The 15,698-nt window shown below is 33.0% G+C and overlaps 2 protein-coding genes across 2 annotated transcripts; one reads left to right on the forward strand and one right to left on the reverse strand.

Annotated features, from left to right (window-relative positions):
• Positions 1–1,116: 1,116 nt before the first annotated feature.
• Positions 1,117–3,196, forward strand: LOC11428254 (L-type lectin-domain containing receptor kinase IX.1). The gene has a single exon (XM_003628805.4). The coding sequence runs from the start codon at positions 1,117–1,119 to the stop codon at positions 3,067–3,069; it is 1,953 nt and encodes a 650-aa protein (XP_003628853.1). The 3' UTR covers positions 3,070–3,196.
• Positions 3,197–7,166: 3,970 nt separating this feature from the next.
• LOC25501401 (L-type lectin-domain containing receptor kinase IX.1) lies at positions 7,167–9,277 on the reverse strand. Its single transcript, XM_013590616.3, has one exon. It carries the CDS (start codon positions 9,262–9,264, stop codon positions 7,252–7,254), a length of 2,013 nt encoding a protein of 670 aa, XP_013446070.1. The 5' UTR covers positions 9,265–9,277; the 3' UTR covers positions 7,167–7,251.
• Between the last annotated feature and the right edge of the window lie 6,421 nt (positions 9,278–15,698).

The raw sequence follows: 15,698 nt of genomic DNA on the forward strand, positions 1-15,698 counted from the left end.
CTATCCCCTCCTCCTTTCCTCCCCATGAGCTTGCGCCACTAGTTTAGCTTCCCCGCCCCCTCCATCTTCTTGTGCTGCAGATTTAGTTTTACCAATATCATAAATTAGCTTGAAGTGTTTGAATATTCTATGTAATAAGCTTTAAGCTTCAACTTTATTATAAATGTATTGATCTAATAATAAAATGAGATTTTATGTGTATCATTTTGTCCTTTTATTTTATGATTTTTGCATCTAAATAATATAACATAAACCAAAGTCTAATTAAAAATCCGGTAATAAAAGTCATTTTCGGATTATATAATTCGAAAATTTCTTGAAATCATGTTCGGATTATAAAATCTAAACCAAGGGTATTTTGGGGGAAAAAATAGGGTGCGTGAGAAACACATAAGGTGGAAAAAGTAATAGTAAAAAAAAGCGCAATCTTTTTAATGGTGTGGTTCATGCACGAAATTGTCTAGATTTGTTTTTCAAAGAAACAGATTTTTTTTTAAGGACAAAAGTCGATCTATAAAATTTTCTTACACTTAAATGAATTTTGTACTGTGAAAAAAATAAATTCACCTCTTATTGTATGTGTGTTCCTTTGGATTTCTTAATCACTTAACAATGTTTCCGAATTGAATTGTTCAAGCTGGGTAGGTTGTACCCATTCAACGCCAGTAATACAACATATATATATTTTTTTCCAATGAAAGACTAATTTTGGTTCGTGAGGGTCAATTTAGTGCATGGAAAAAATAAAACCTAAATAGTCTCTCACATTTTCATATTAGAGACAAATTAGTCCCTCTGTCATATATTGAATCGGGTGTTATTTGTCACCAATATAAAAAGACAAGAGATTACTTTAAATTTTATTTTCGTCATGGAGTAAATTGACATGCATGAAAATTGTGAAAGACATCTTCCCTCATATTTCTATTTAATCACAAATGTCCACATATGTTGTTTTGTTAGATTTGTCTTCATTGCTTTGTCCCTTGTACTACGTAGGAATCCAAGACAAAGAACCTTCATTGAAAATCATATACATATAATATTTCTATTTGTATTATAACATAAAATATTTGTATTTATATTGTATGATTACAACTCAAAGAAATTCAAGACATGTCTTCCAGTTTCTATACCCTTCCCCTAGTCTTCTTGTCCTTAAATTTCTTAATTTTCCCTTCTAATTCAATTCACTTCCAAATTTCTCATTTTAATCCTAGTGATGCCAACATAGTCTACCAAGGTTCTGCAGCACCAATCGATGGAGAGGTTGATTTCAACATCAATGATGCATATTATACTAGTCAAGTTGGAAGAGTCATATTTTCCAAGAAAGTTTTACTATGGGACTCAAAAATAGGTCAACTCACTGACTTCACAACCCATTACACCTTTATTATCGACACTCAAAATAGTTCTAGATATGGCCATGGAATTGCATTTTTCTTGGTTCCTTTTGGATTTGAAATCCCACCTAATTCTGCTGGTGCCTTTTTTGGTCTATTTAACACCACGACAATGAATTCAACCAGTAACCTTCTTCATGTGGAGTTTGATTCTTACGCAAATCGTCCCTGGGGTGAGACAACGGAGCATGTGGGAATCAACAACAATTCAATCATTTCATCGGTGTCAACACCTTGGAACGCAAGTTTACATAGTGGAGAAACTACTGAGGTATGGATTAACTATAATTCTACAACCAAAAATTTGAATGTATCTTGGAAATATCAAAACACCTATGATCCTCAAGAAAAAACTAGTATTTCATATGAAATTGACTTAATAAAGGTCCTACCTGAATGGGTTACTATAGGAATTTCTGCTTCAACAGGTTCCATTGGAGAAAAGCACAAACTTCTATCTTGGGAATTCAGTTCCACTTTGGAACAAAGTGATAATGATAATAATACAAAAAGGACTAGATTAGTTGTGATACTAGCAGTCACGTGTGGGATTGTAGTTATGGGAGTGGGAGCACTGGCAATATATGCATTACTTTGGAGGAAAATAAAGAGAAGTAAAAAGAAAAAGGAAGAGGCTATGCATTTAAGAACAATGAATGATGACCTTCAAAGAGGAGCAGGGCCAAGGAGGTTTACCTACCAAGAACTTGATTTGGCTACCAATAAATTTACCGACGATAGAAAATTAGGTCAAGGTGGTTTTGGAGCTGTTTATAAAGGTTACTTTTTCGATCAAGATTTAGCCGTTGCTGTGAAGAAAATATCAAGAGGGTCAAGACAAGGGAAGAAAGAGTATGTAACTGAAGTTAAAGTTATTAGCCAGCTGAGACATAGGAATCTTGTGAAGCTCTTAGGATGGTGCCATGACAAAGGTGAGTTTCTACTTGTTTATGAGTTCATGCCAAATGGTAGTCTTGATTCTCATTTATTCGGAAAAAGGACACCTCTTTCTTGGAGTGTAAGACATAAAATAGCTCTTGGATTGGCTTTTGGGGTACTTTATCTACATGAAGAATGGGAGAGGTGTGTGGTTCATAGAGATATCAAATCAAGTAATGTTATGCTAGATTCTAGTTTCAATGTTAAGCTTGGTGACTTTGGGTTGGCTAAACTAATGGATCATGAGATTGGACCCCAAACAACAGTGGTTGCCGGAACCTTAGGCTATTTGGCTCCAGAATATATAAGTACAGGTAAGGCTAGCAAAGAGTCAGATGTGTATAGTTTTGGGGTTGTTGCCTTGGAGATCACAACTGGACGGAAAGCTGTTGAAGTTATGAGGGATAAAGATGGAGATAAGGGATTGATTGAGTGGGTTTGGGATCATCATGGAAGAGGAGAGCTACTTGTGACCATGGATGAGAATTTGCGAAAGGATTTCGATGAGAAACAAGTAGAGTGTTTGTTGATTGTTGGATTATGGTGTGCTCATCCTGATGTAAGTCTAAGACCATCCATTAGACAAGCAATTCAAGTGCTAAATTTTGAGATTGCTTTGCCAAATCTTCCCCTGAATAGGCCTATTGCAACCTATCATGCTCCTACACCGACTCTAAGCTCGGTAGAAGCTTCCATAACCACAAGTCTTCAACATGGTCGTTAAATAATAATGATAAATCTGGTGTTTGTGTCCGTTCTTGTTTTACATATGTATATCCATTTTTTGTGTATGAATGTTTGAAGTTGGAAATTAGAAACAGTCTTTTTAAATAATATATCATTTTTTTGCTTTTTGTTTTTGTAAATATAGTGTATTTGTTGTGTTTTATTCTCATTTGAGTGAAAACAGAGATTGCCGTCTTAGCATCATGAACCTTGCTAATTGCTATGTGGGAAGAATCTTTTAATGAACTTATATTCAATAAGAAACTGTATTATACAAATATACAATCTAAACAACTGTACAAGTAATCAATAATAAACTGTATTATACAAACTAAAAACAGAATTAAAAACTAAGTTAAATATTTACAAGTTTTGTCTAGTTTGGAGGGTGAATTAGCTTTTGAGAAATGAGCAAAAAAGAGAAAAATATGTAATTTCTTTAACATGCAATATTTAAACTAATTTGATGTAGTTTGCGAAAACGGAGCCATTTGTGAAAGAGGGTTTTACTGTGTATGAGTTGGAAAATGTACCAAATCGTACTCAACTAATAAAGTCGTGTAAGTTATTATCTCCATAGTGATTGTTGTTCAACTTAATAAATAAAACTTTATTATAAGTAAATAATTTAGAAAAGATGAAGTTGTTTTGTAGGGTTTTAATTGTCCTGCCCAATGTGAGATTAGTTTTTGTGATTCAGAAGTTTAACGGCGATTAGGGAAACCTTGAACCCCCCAACATCCGTATTAGTTGCAACTAACTCGGTTGATTATTAGTTTATGACATGTCTTTCGATATTAGAAAGTAAAATATAACCCCGTGATAAATCAGTGAAAGTTTTTTTTTTTTTTTAATATTGCCAAAATTCAACCTGTTACAATTGTGGTATTCCCGTAAGATGATTCATAGTCCTAAATTCATACTTAGATTCTATTAAAAGAATTTAATTGAGAAAATAAGAAATTTACTACTGTCTAGTTCAGACGGAATTATGATTGTCAATTCTAACATGTTCTATCTAAAATATGATATAGAAACAGAGATATACAAATTAAATCAGACACTTGAATCAAAAACTACATTAAAATTTTTATTAATTGAATCCAACAAATAAGTAGGGTTCATCGTATAACCCTAATAAAAGGTTTAGTTGCACATCACAACATGCAACAATACAAAACAAAAGAAAACCACACCCTAGAGAGAGCAATAGGAGGATGGAGATCCTTTGTCTTGAAGCTCTAATGCTGAAACCTTGCTTTGTACCACCAGCTTTATTAATTAATAAAAGAGTGCACAGGGGTCTATATTTATAGTACTATTAGCCTGCATTTTTATCTAGTGTTATTTCGACAGGTAAAAGAAAGTTTAAAGCTGCAAAAATTCTATAAGTCCATGATTGAAGTTGCTGAGTTCGACAGATGCTGAGAGTATTCGACATAAGCCATGGTTCGAAAAAGCATTAGAAGTTTTTGAAATAAAGGTGGAAACTGGCAGACAGTTATATCAGCGAAGAAGTTGGTTTCAAGTGTCCAGACACGTGGAAGACATGCAATTTTCGACGAAGACATGCAGTTTTTAGCAGTTTAGGTTATGCAATTATTTTGGCTTAATTGGATTTTTGGTCCCCTAAGTAATTATCAGTTTTCATTTTGGTCCCATAATTCGTAAAATCAACATTTCGGTCCCTCTTATTTTGCTTCGTTAGTCAAGAGGGACCGAAATGTTAATTTTACGAGTTATGGGACCAAAGTGAAAACTGATAATTATTTAGGGGACTAAAAATCCAATTAAGCCAATTATTTTCTATATATATATATATAGTAATTTTTCATACGAAAAAAATGGTCGCAAATCACTTATAGAATTCTAGCACTCGAAGTACCATCATCTAGAGAAAAGAGTCATATAGAATGTGTGTAATCTGATTTGTCGAACAACCTTTACATTAATGCAATGCAATTTAGCTTTTCTTTAAATTTTTGCGTTTAAACTTTTAAGTCTTTTACTTGCATTTCCTTTATTTAATTTATCTCTGTCGAAAGACAACTTTTTTAATACACAAAACAATTTTCTTCATCTTGTTCATAAAGTAACCTATGAATATGATGAACATTTATGCATTTTATGGAAAAAGATTGCACAATATGAGACAAAGGGGCACATGAGGCAGCAAAGGAAGATGTCTCATGTATGGGGCGCATGACCTAGTGCATCCAGTGCAAATTTTGCAGTTTTCATCTCTTTTTTGAGTGTTTGTCCATCTTGCAATGGCTTGGAACTTGAAATTTATTTTCTTCATTTTGTATTGTCTTCAAAGACCTTCTAAGAACCATTAATCTTCAATCTTCATATCCTCAATCCTTCATGTGATGTCTTATTTTGGCGATTTACATGATTCTCACTAAAAAAACACAAAACACTTGTGAAGTTGCATAAATTAGGATAAAACTGAATTATAACAACTCAAATGAAAAGAACATAAAATGTTCCTCAAACCACTGACAACTCCTCCAAACGACACTTCTAATTTTCCTTTAAATGCACAAAAAAAAAAAAATTACTAAAATTATAGCATAAAATATCATATTGCGTTCCATCATCACAAACCTAAACTTATATCGTTGCTTATCCTCAAGAAGTAAAATATCAAGAAGTTATAATTTACATTAATTTAAAAATTGAAACATACCTTTCAGAGATGATGATTTGATTGTGACTCTTCCCACTTCCACATTTGACTAGTTTATCACTTCCATGCAAACGGGAAACACTTAAAGAAGATACTCTTAATTTCAACCACTTATAATTCAAAGATACACGTATCTACCTCCTAAAGATACAATTCAAAATAGGGGTGCCCCTGGCAAAAGCAAGTCTCTGCCTAGTCACTAGGGTCTACAGAAAAGTCAAATAAGAAAATAAAACAGGGCCTTAATGCAGTTTGCCAAGGGTTAGCCCTTGGGTTTGCAACCTTTTCATAAACATGTTAGCCCATTGTCAAATCCTCCTGCAAAAGATGTTTTTTGTCCAAATCCAGGGTTATCCCCTGAGAAAGGCCCTGACAAATGGCCTGCCATATCTGCAAACCCATATGATGTGCTCTTTATTTGAATTTCAAAACTCCTGCTCTCATTTTGCCAGGAGCCAACATGCAAAAACGAGGGGCACATTCATGTATCACCTTGGGATGCACAAATGCAATTTGCGAAGGGCATCTCCTAGCTTCACCCCACGCAAATTTTCCAAGGGTACTTGCCCCTGACAAATATCCCTAAAAAATTATCAGATTTGTTGTAGTGATCACTGCCAGGTTGTAACAATAGATCTTATTTTTTTAACAAGCGGTTACAACATCCAATGATGAACAAGAAGAGCCGTTTATGAACTACTTGTCTAAGAGTCAAAGGAAAAAAAGTTGAATAGAGCTTATTAAACCCGTTTTAAGTGTCCTTCTTTTAATGCTCCCCAAATGAGTACTGAAATATGAGGCAAATTGGCAATTCTGAATCTATAAATGCTTTCAAATTGTATCTCTCTTAGTCTTCAAGTGATTTCATATAAAATTTTCAACGAAGGTAAGGGCTGCGCAAACATGCTTGTGAATCATGGTCATCATAATAATTGATTTTGGTGGGATTTTTTCCAGTTTTATGTGTGATGACTTTTTTATGGACCGTTATGGGTTACCTAATTTTCGCTTTCCGTAACTTTGTTTTGTCATCTTTTGCTTTCCTTTTGACTTTTTCTTATAGGGTCTTGGTTTGGCCCCCTCCTGTACATATTTTTCCCTTCTTTATAATATATATTATTATGAGTAAGTAGCATATGATGAGAGTTGCTTGGGGGTGCCGATTTAGTCAGGATGTCCAATCTCTCCTTGATATCCTCCTTACTCTTACTCTTGATTCAGTTAAAAAAAGAAAAAAAAAAAACTTGTATTTATCTATTGACTTCTTTAAGGTATAATATATACTCAACTTTCACGCAACCATATTGCCACCCTTAACATAAGGTTTTTTATTCCTCAAACCATATTATATTTTACCTTATAATAATACATTCAAAGTGTAACCATTAAAGAAAATATCATTGTACCAGTCAAGACAATAACTTTTTATTATAATCTTATGCAAGGAAAATAAGTAACATTATCATGATTCCATTGATAAAGTATCAATTAACGACCATCTTGAAGGCTATTGGTTATGGAAGCTTCTACAGAGCTTACCGATGATGAAGGAACATGATAGGTTGCAACTGGCCTCTTTGGTGGAAGATTTGGCAAGGCAACCTCAAAATTAAGCACTTGAATTGCTTGTCTAATCGATGGTCTAAGACTAACATCAGGATGAGCACACCACAATCCAACAATCATCAAGCACTCTACTTCTTTCTCATCAAAATCATTTTGCAAATTTTCATCCATGGCGACAAGTAGCTCTCCACTTCCATAATGATCCCAAATCCATTCAATCATTCCCTGCTCTTCATTTTTTTGCTTCATCACTTTAGTAGCTTTCTTACCAGTAGTTATCTCCAAAGCAACTATCCCAAAACTATACACATCTGACTCTTTACTTGCCCTACCTGTGCTCACATATTCCGGAGCTAGATAGCCAAATGTTCCGGCCAGCCCAGTTGTTTGCGGCCCAAGTTCATGGTCCATTAACTTAGCCAACCCAAAATCACCAAGCTTGACATTGAAACTTGAGTCTAACATAACATTACTTGATTTAATATCCCTATGAACCACACACCTCTCCCATTCTTCATGTAGATAAAGCAAACCAGAAGCCAATCCAAGAGCTATTTTGTGCCTTACACCCCAAGAAAGAGGTGTTCTTTTACCAAATAAATGAGAATCAAGACTACCATTTGGCATGAACTCATAAACAAGTAGAAACTCACCTTTGTCATGGCACCAACCCAAAAGCTTCACAAGATTCCTATGTCTCAGTTGACTAATGACTTTAACTTCAGTTACATACTCTTTCTTTCCTTGTCTTGATCCTCTTGATATTTTCTTCACAGCAACTTGTAAATCTAAATCAGCAAAGTAACCTTTATAAACAGCTCCAAAACCACCTTGACCCAACTTTCTATCCTTAGAGAAGTTATTGGTTGCCAAATCAAGTTCTTTGTAGGTGAACCTTCTTGGCCCTGCTCCTCTTTCAAGATCATCATTCATTGAAGTCAAATGCATAGCCTCTTCCTTTTGCTTATTACTTCTCTTTCTTTTCCTCCAAAATAATGCGTATGCTACTAATGCTCCCACTCCTATAACTATAACCCCACAAGAAACCGTTAGTATTATAACTAATCTTGTCTCTTTTGTTTTACTATCACCACTTGTGGCCAAAGTGGAGTTGAATTCCCATGACAAAAGATAATTTAATTCTTGAACATAACTTGTTGCAGCAGAAAATCCTACAGTAATCCATTCAGGCATAACTTTCATTAAATCAATTGAAATTGAAAGACTAGTATTTTCTTGAGGATTTGAGGTAGTTTGGTATTTCCAAGATACGGTCAAATTCTTGGTTGTAGAATTGTACCTAATCCATACCTCAGCAGTGTCTCCACTATGTTTGCTGGCATTCCAAGGTGTCGTAGCTGATGAAATGATTGAATTAATGTTGATTCCCACATGACCTCTTGCCTCGCGAAATTCACGATTTGCGAAAGAATCAAATTCTACATGAACAATTTGGTTACTAGATGAAACCATTGTTGTGGTGTTAAATAGACCCATAAAGCCACCATCAGAATTGAGGGGGATTTCAAATCCATAAGGAACCAAGAAAAAGGCAAGACCATGGCCATATAATGAAGGTGATCTACCTTGAGTGTTGATGACAAAAGTGTAATGAGTTGTGAAGTCAGTGAGTTTTCCTGTGTTTGAATCCCAAAGTAACACTTTTTCTGAATAGAAGACTCTTCCAACTTGACATGAATAATTTTCATTGATGTTGAAATTAACTTCTCCATCACGAGGTGCTGCAGAACCTTGATAGACTATGTTGGCATCACTAGGATCAAAACTGGGATATTTGAAGTGAATTGAGCTAGCTGGGATATTGAAGAAAATTAAGGACATGTAGAAAAGGGTTAGGATATAGAGACTGGAAGCCATGCTTTGAGTTTCAACAGAAACGATGAGCTTTGACAATTTTGAGATAATCTTTAACATATATATCGATAGATGATAGTATGATGAAAATGGTTTGCATCAAATCACAGCTACATGAAAGAATATAAAAAGTTCATAACACATGACTCGTTCAATAAATATTAGATTTATTTATTTATTTATTTATTTTTTTGCGGTGGATTGAATCCAAACCTCGGACCTTACATATATTATACATTGTCCCTATCAACCGAGCTAATCTCACCAGGTCCAATAAATATTAGGTGATAGTATTATGAATTTTCCTTCTACCAAATAATTTTTTTATAAAATTAATAATTAATATGCTCCTCGTTTAAAAATTCCAAAATTTGGTGGTTAATGTTTTTATGATATTCTAATTACACCTACAAAATTTGGAAACGAAATTTGACTAGTGGTTATATGTTTACTCAAAACAAAGTTGCGATTTTGCACATTTTGGTTGAAAAATGAGAATAAATCGAGACTTATTCAGAATGCTACGAAATATGGAAATCCTTTCTATGTATTTTTATAGAGGTCTCTGAACAAATTCAGTTACAATTCGATTTTTAGATTGAACTTTTCGTTATTTTAGTTTTTGTGTTTGAAGCACTTTAAATTCTTAATTATTTTATCCCTGGTCGAAAAATTACATTTGTTTTTGTGTTTGAGGCGCTTTATAAATTCATAATTGTTTTTTATGGGAGAACTTATTTTTATCGTCCTAAATATGCCCGAAAAAAAATATGGAAACATTCTATCTCTAGTTCCCTTTTCTGGATTTTATATCTCAAATATATAAACTGTCTTTTTTTTTCTTTATTTCAGAACCTTTGAGGTTGAAGAAGAAAAAATGCCCAAAGCATACCTATAATATCGAATCACTGATCGGATGATTACCTCATAGTTTCTTTATTCATAGTTTTTTTTTACCAAAATAAATGATATTCATTCATTCAAATTGATAGAGTACATCGATACAATACAAATCCAAATTCGCTAAAAACAAAAAGGTTGAATCTGTGAACAAACTCACAGCATCCATGTTAATAGCATAAAACGGCAAAGTACCTTATGCTTACAAATATGAATAATATGACTATATTCAAGTCTCCGGAATACTCATGTGTCCGGATCTGCAACGTCAAAGTCATTTTCATTGATCGGATCTGCAGTTGCTCAAATCTAATCTTTCAACCTGAATCAAATAAACACCGCACTAAGATGGGAAATCAAAAACACACCGCACAAAGACGAAAAATCAAAACAACAGTGTCATTCAGAGACGACGAAATCACAAAAACAGACGAAAGAAAATGGTAAATATATATGAAATCACTAATTCAATTAGAAAAGAAGGAAAAACAACTCGGAGCGGTGATTTTTGACGGCTAGGGTTTGCTAGTTATTTTGGATATTATGTAGATGTTTCTGATGGGTGTAATGACAAGTATAACGTAAGATGCATCACAACCACCAGTTAAATATTGACGAATTTATGTAGATGTTATCAGACCAATACAATACTAAACCTTAAGTACAACAATCTATTTATAGCCCTCTATAGGCCTGATTTATCCTAACTTATAAGAGTAAGTAATGAAGGTACTTAAGTCTTTATGCCAAGCTCTAAAGGCTTCTAAAAGCTAGCTGAGGCATCGCCCTGGGCCTTAGAACCCTTTAAAAGGGCGCTGAGGCATCTAAGGGGGTCCTTAGACCCTTTGGAAGGACTTCTAAGTCCTTAATAAGATATTAACGGTCTAGAGTGATAACCCTTAATATCCAAGGCCTGGATCGAAATCAAGTTGAGACGAATATCAGGAACATGTCTAACATTCTCCTATACCAGCAATTTTACAAACTCCCTCATTTCCCATTTTTACCTCACACCACCATGAATTACAAATTGAGGACTGCATATCTATTTTCCGATGTCTCACTCAGTAAATAAATTCGATGGCATATTAAGACTCATAAGTATATGCAACTGGAAGCATACACCATGTCTAAAAATTAGCATCTACATATACATTATTCCTAGTCCTTATATATAAAGTATATGTTTAGCTCGTTCTAAATAAAATAATCATTAAGAACAGGGAATGAACCATCAATATAATGAAACAAGAATAATATACAACATTGATACCCGATAACATTTGATGCGCTCTTAAGACACTCGTCAACATTTACATAAAAGAAAAAGATTCAAATGATTTTAGACAAAGAGGGCAAGTAGTTGTCAAGCGGTTGCACCTGAGTAGCTCAAGTCATTCCCCCCTATGCAAGTTACATGGGTAAGACTGTAATTGCAGCTTGTGATTTTTCTAAAAACTTATAACATTGATGTTTTGAACATAGATTTTCTCAAAAAAATGATGTGTTGAACAGAGATAAAATATAAATTTGTAGAAAACAAATATATCAATAAATTTTTTATTTTCTTTAATAATGATTAATTTTTTTTATGTGCCGGCCGGCTACAAATTGTAACATGTTGGTCTGTTCTGTTCCATATATAAATATATATTTTTTAAAGTATATGATGTTTATATCTTTTTTTTTACTAAATGATAATCATTCCTTTAAATGGATAAAATACAGCGATGCAGTACAAATTCACTAAAAATAAAAATGATGAATCTGCGAACAAACTCACAACATCTACGTTAGCATAAAACAACAACATACAAATGCATACGAATATGACTATATTCAATTAGTCATATTCAATTCTCTGAAATACTAAAATTTTCGGATCTGCAACATTGATGAAGTTAAAGTATTGATTAGATCTGCACTGGATCGAAGGTGATCTAATAATCTAAATAAACAAACACTAGAATAAGACAGAAAAGACAAAAAACACAACACAAAGATGATAAACAAAACAACTCGCACTAAGTCGACGAAATCCCGAAAGAAGAATTAAATAGATGCGAAAATCACTTTTTTAAATAAAAGGGAGGAGAAAAATTATTTAGAGGAATGATTTGTGGTCAAAATTTAACCCTAAATCACCCTCTTTAAAGAATGAAGGAGAACAAACTATAGTTTTAAAGGACGGCTCACAATAGAGAGGTTTGATTTCATTATAGTTTAATGTTTCTACTTGGAAAATTTTTGGAATTCAGCTAAAAGGAAAAAATTACTTAGAATTTGAATCATATTTTACTTGTAAGTTTTGACTTTTGTATTGATTCAGTGTTAGTTATACAAATGTCGTGAGGTGATAAATTGTAATTTTGTATTGTTAATCTTAATTTTATTTCTACACGTTGCTTCATTCCGTTTTATTTTATTTATATTTCTACTTTTGAGAAGTTTCAGTGAAATTTATACTGGGTAAGATTCCAAGGTTTCGTCAAAAATAAAAAATGTAGAGTTTATTTATATTTCTACTTTTGAGAAGTTTCAGTGTAACTTACACCGGGTAAGATTCCAAGGTTTCGTCAAAAATAAAATAAAAATGCAGGATTTAGAAGAATTTGTCAATGTACAATTAGGTCTGGATAATATTTGGAGCCTCCTCCATCCAGTATTTTCTAAGATATTTTTACCCTTCGCCATTCTCATGTGTCTTTCAAACTTCTACTTTTATCCTCGTTCAGATAATATAATCCAAACTAAAAATTAAAAAATATACATACAACACCAATCTAGAGAACGATAAGAAATATAAAAAATTGCAGTGTATTATTTTTACCTTCATTTAAATACTATAATCCGAACCAAAAACTAAAAAAATATGTACAAGACCGATCTAGAGAATATTAAGAATTTTGAAGAATTGCACTCTGAATTAGAGGAACTCTCTACTCAAGTTGATTTTCTTATTGATCTTGTAAAGAAAGACATAAGAAGAAAGTTTTTTTTTTTTACTTGGGATTTCTTTCATCTCTTATAATCTAGGAATGATTCTATATTAAAGAAGAAAATTTGGAATTTGACTTACTTAGTCATTTTGCCTCTTCTCGTGTATCTTTTTGTCTTAACCAATACTTGGACACGTGCGATGTACGAGAAGTTGACTGTCTTATTGACTAATAAATGTTGTAGTTGATCATGAAATGAAATAATAGTTGTTGAGCATGAGTTAATGCTTCTAAAAAACGACAACAACAACCAAATATTATTCCTTTAAGTGGGATCGACTACATGGACCGAAATACGTCATATTGTTTTATCATAAATCATGTTTAGATCCAACTCATTAATCTATTAAACTTTCCTAATGGTGTCCCGTAGGTGTAGCTCAGTTGGTAGCTACCAATGATAATTTGTGCAGGGGCCGGGGTTCGAACCCCGGATTCCCCACTTCTCCATACATAATGTGTGTGAATCTAGCCACAAGGCTACTTGACCAAAAAAAAAAAAAAACTTTCCTAATAGTTTGTCGTATAGTTTTTCTAGGTATTCTTACAACTCTTGTAATATGACTATCCTCTATTTGATATACTCTTCTTACTACAGAATCTACATCTTTACTCTCAACATGTCAAAACCACCTAGACATATTTTCCACAATATTTATACTATAGGTGTTACGTCAACTATCTCTACAATGTTGTCATTTCTAATCTTATCTCATCTAGTCTTACTACACATCCAACACAACATCCTCATCTTTGCAAACTTACTCTATTCTCGTGTTAGTTAAACCGCCCAATACTCTGTTCCATAAAACATCACTGGTCTAACAATTGTTTGATATTTTTTCACTTTAACTTAATCGGTATGTTTGTATCACATAAAACATCCGAGTCTCTTCTCCAATTTAACCATCCAACTTGAATACGATGATGTACATCTGCTTTTATATCTCAGTCATTTTGTACCATGAACCCAAGATATTTAAACTGTGTAACTTGTATGATATGATCTCCAGCTTTCACCTCTAAGGTCGAACTACTTCGTCTTTTGATGAAATCACATTAAATATACTATGTCTGCTTCTACTCGGACGAAAGTCATACCCTTCTAAGACTTGTCTCCAAGTCTCCAACATCTCATTCAATTCCTCCATCGACTCTCCAATTAAGACTACATCATGTACAAAACGCATACATCTTGGTTCTAGTTGTTTGATGCTTTTTGTAAGTACATCTAAAACTAATGTAAAAAGATAAGGGATTAGGGTTGACCCTTGGTCCAATCCTTGATATGAAAAAAATCATTGATAATGCTTCCAAAAAAAAAAACTCTCGATGTAATTTAGACTTCGTATTATCATATCAGAGAGATTGTTGATGAGAATTATATAAATTCTCTTTCTCAATCTATTACAATATGATAGATCCAAAAATAGAGATAGAAAAAACAAATGCATCAACGAATGTAATTAATTTATGCATGATAGTAAATTTAGGTTCAATTAGTTAAAATAGATATAAAATTAAAATTTTATAAATATTTTGTACTCCAAATATTGTTTAAGAGACTTAACAACTTTTATACATAAGATAAGATAATAAATTTAGGTTCAGTTAGTTAAAATATAGGCTTAAACACACTTTTTACCTCCTATGTTTGAAAAAGTTGCAATTTTAGCCCCCTTTTAAAAAAAATGGCAAAAGTGGCCCCTCGTGTTTAGCCCCTTTTGCAAAACTCCAATTTTGACCTGGTCAACGCCATGTGTCAAGCCACTCAGCATAAAAAGTTGTCAGCTGTATATTTTTTAATTTAAAAAATACACTCGTGGCATCCAACTCACTCAAGTGAAGGTGCCACATGGCGTTGACCAGGTCAAAATTGGAGTTTTGCAAAAGGGGCTAAACATGAGGGGTCACTTTTGCTATTTTTTTTAAAAGGGGCTAAAATTGCAACTTTTGCAAACTTAGGAGGTAAAAAGTGCGTTTAAGCCTAAAATATATATAAAATTACAGTATTAATGTTATTTTTGGCTCCAAAAGTTGTTTATGGAACTTACCAACTTTTATATGTAAGATAAGATATATAAGATAGTTAAAAAATTATATAGAATTTACGTTCAATAAGATAAATAGAAGCTATAAATTCAATAAGATAAATAGAATTTTGAGCCAATTAGATTTTTGGCTCATAAATAGAATTACTAACTCCAACTATATTTATTATACAATAAAGTATTATCCAAAAAAGTTGTTGCAAATTTCTTTCATAATTTTTTGCTATTTTTAAAATGATCTCTTATCTTATATATAAAAATTCTTAAGTCCCTTATACCAATTTTTTGGAGTCATAAATAGGGTTAATTCAAGGCTTGGAATTGTTCCAACATGCTTGTGCATTCGTGGATTTTGAATTCATTTGAAGAAACCACTGCGTAGGGCAACATTTTTCTTGAAACTGCAATCGATGTCTGGAATGGGCTCAAAGAAAGGTTTTCACAAGGTGAATACATTCATATCTTTGAATTATAATGTAAATTTTTTGGTTTGAAGCAAGATTCGCGTTTATAGTAACAATTGAGTTTGTACTCGTTGTGGTAG

Source organism: Medicago truncatula, chromosome 8 (assembly GCF_003473485.1).
Source record: "Medicago truncatula cultivar Jemalong A17 chromosome 8, MtrunA17r5.0-ANR, whole genome shotgun sequence".
In the NCBI taxonomy this organism is placed as follows: Eukaryota; Viridiplantae; Streptophyta; class Magnoliopsida; order Fabales; family Fabaceae; genus Medicago; species Medicago truncatula.

Bases quoted from the DNA above. Each gene is read 5' to 3' on its own strand.
- LOC11428254 (XM_003628805.4), top strand. From the start codon at position 1,117: ATGTCTTCCAGTTTCTATACCCTTCCCCTAGTCTTCTTGTCCTTAAAT.
- LOC25501401 (XM_013590616.3), bottom strand. From the start codon at position 9,264: ATGTTAAAGATTATCTCAAAATTGTCAAAGCTCATCGTTTCTGTTGAA.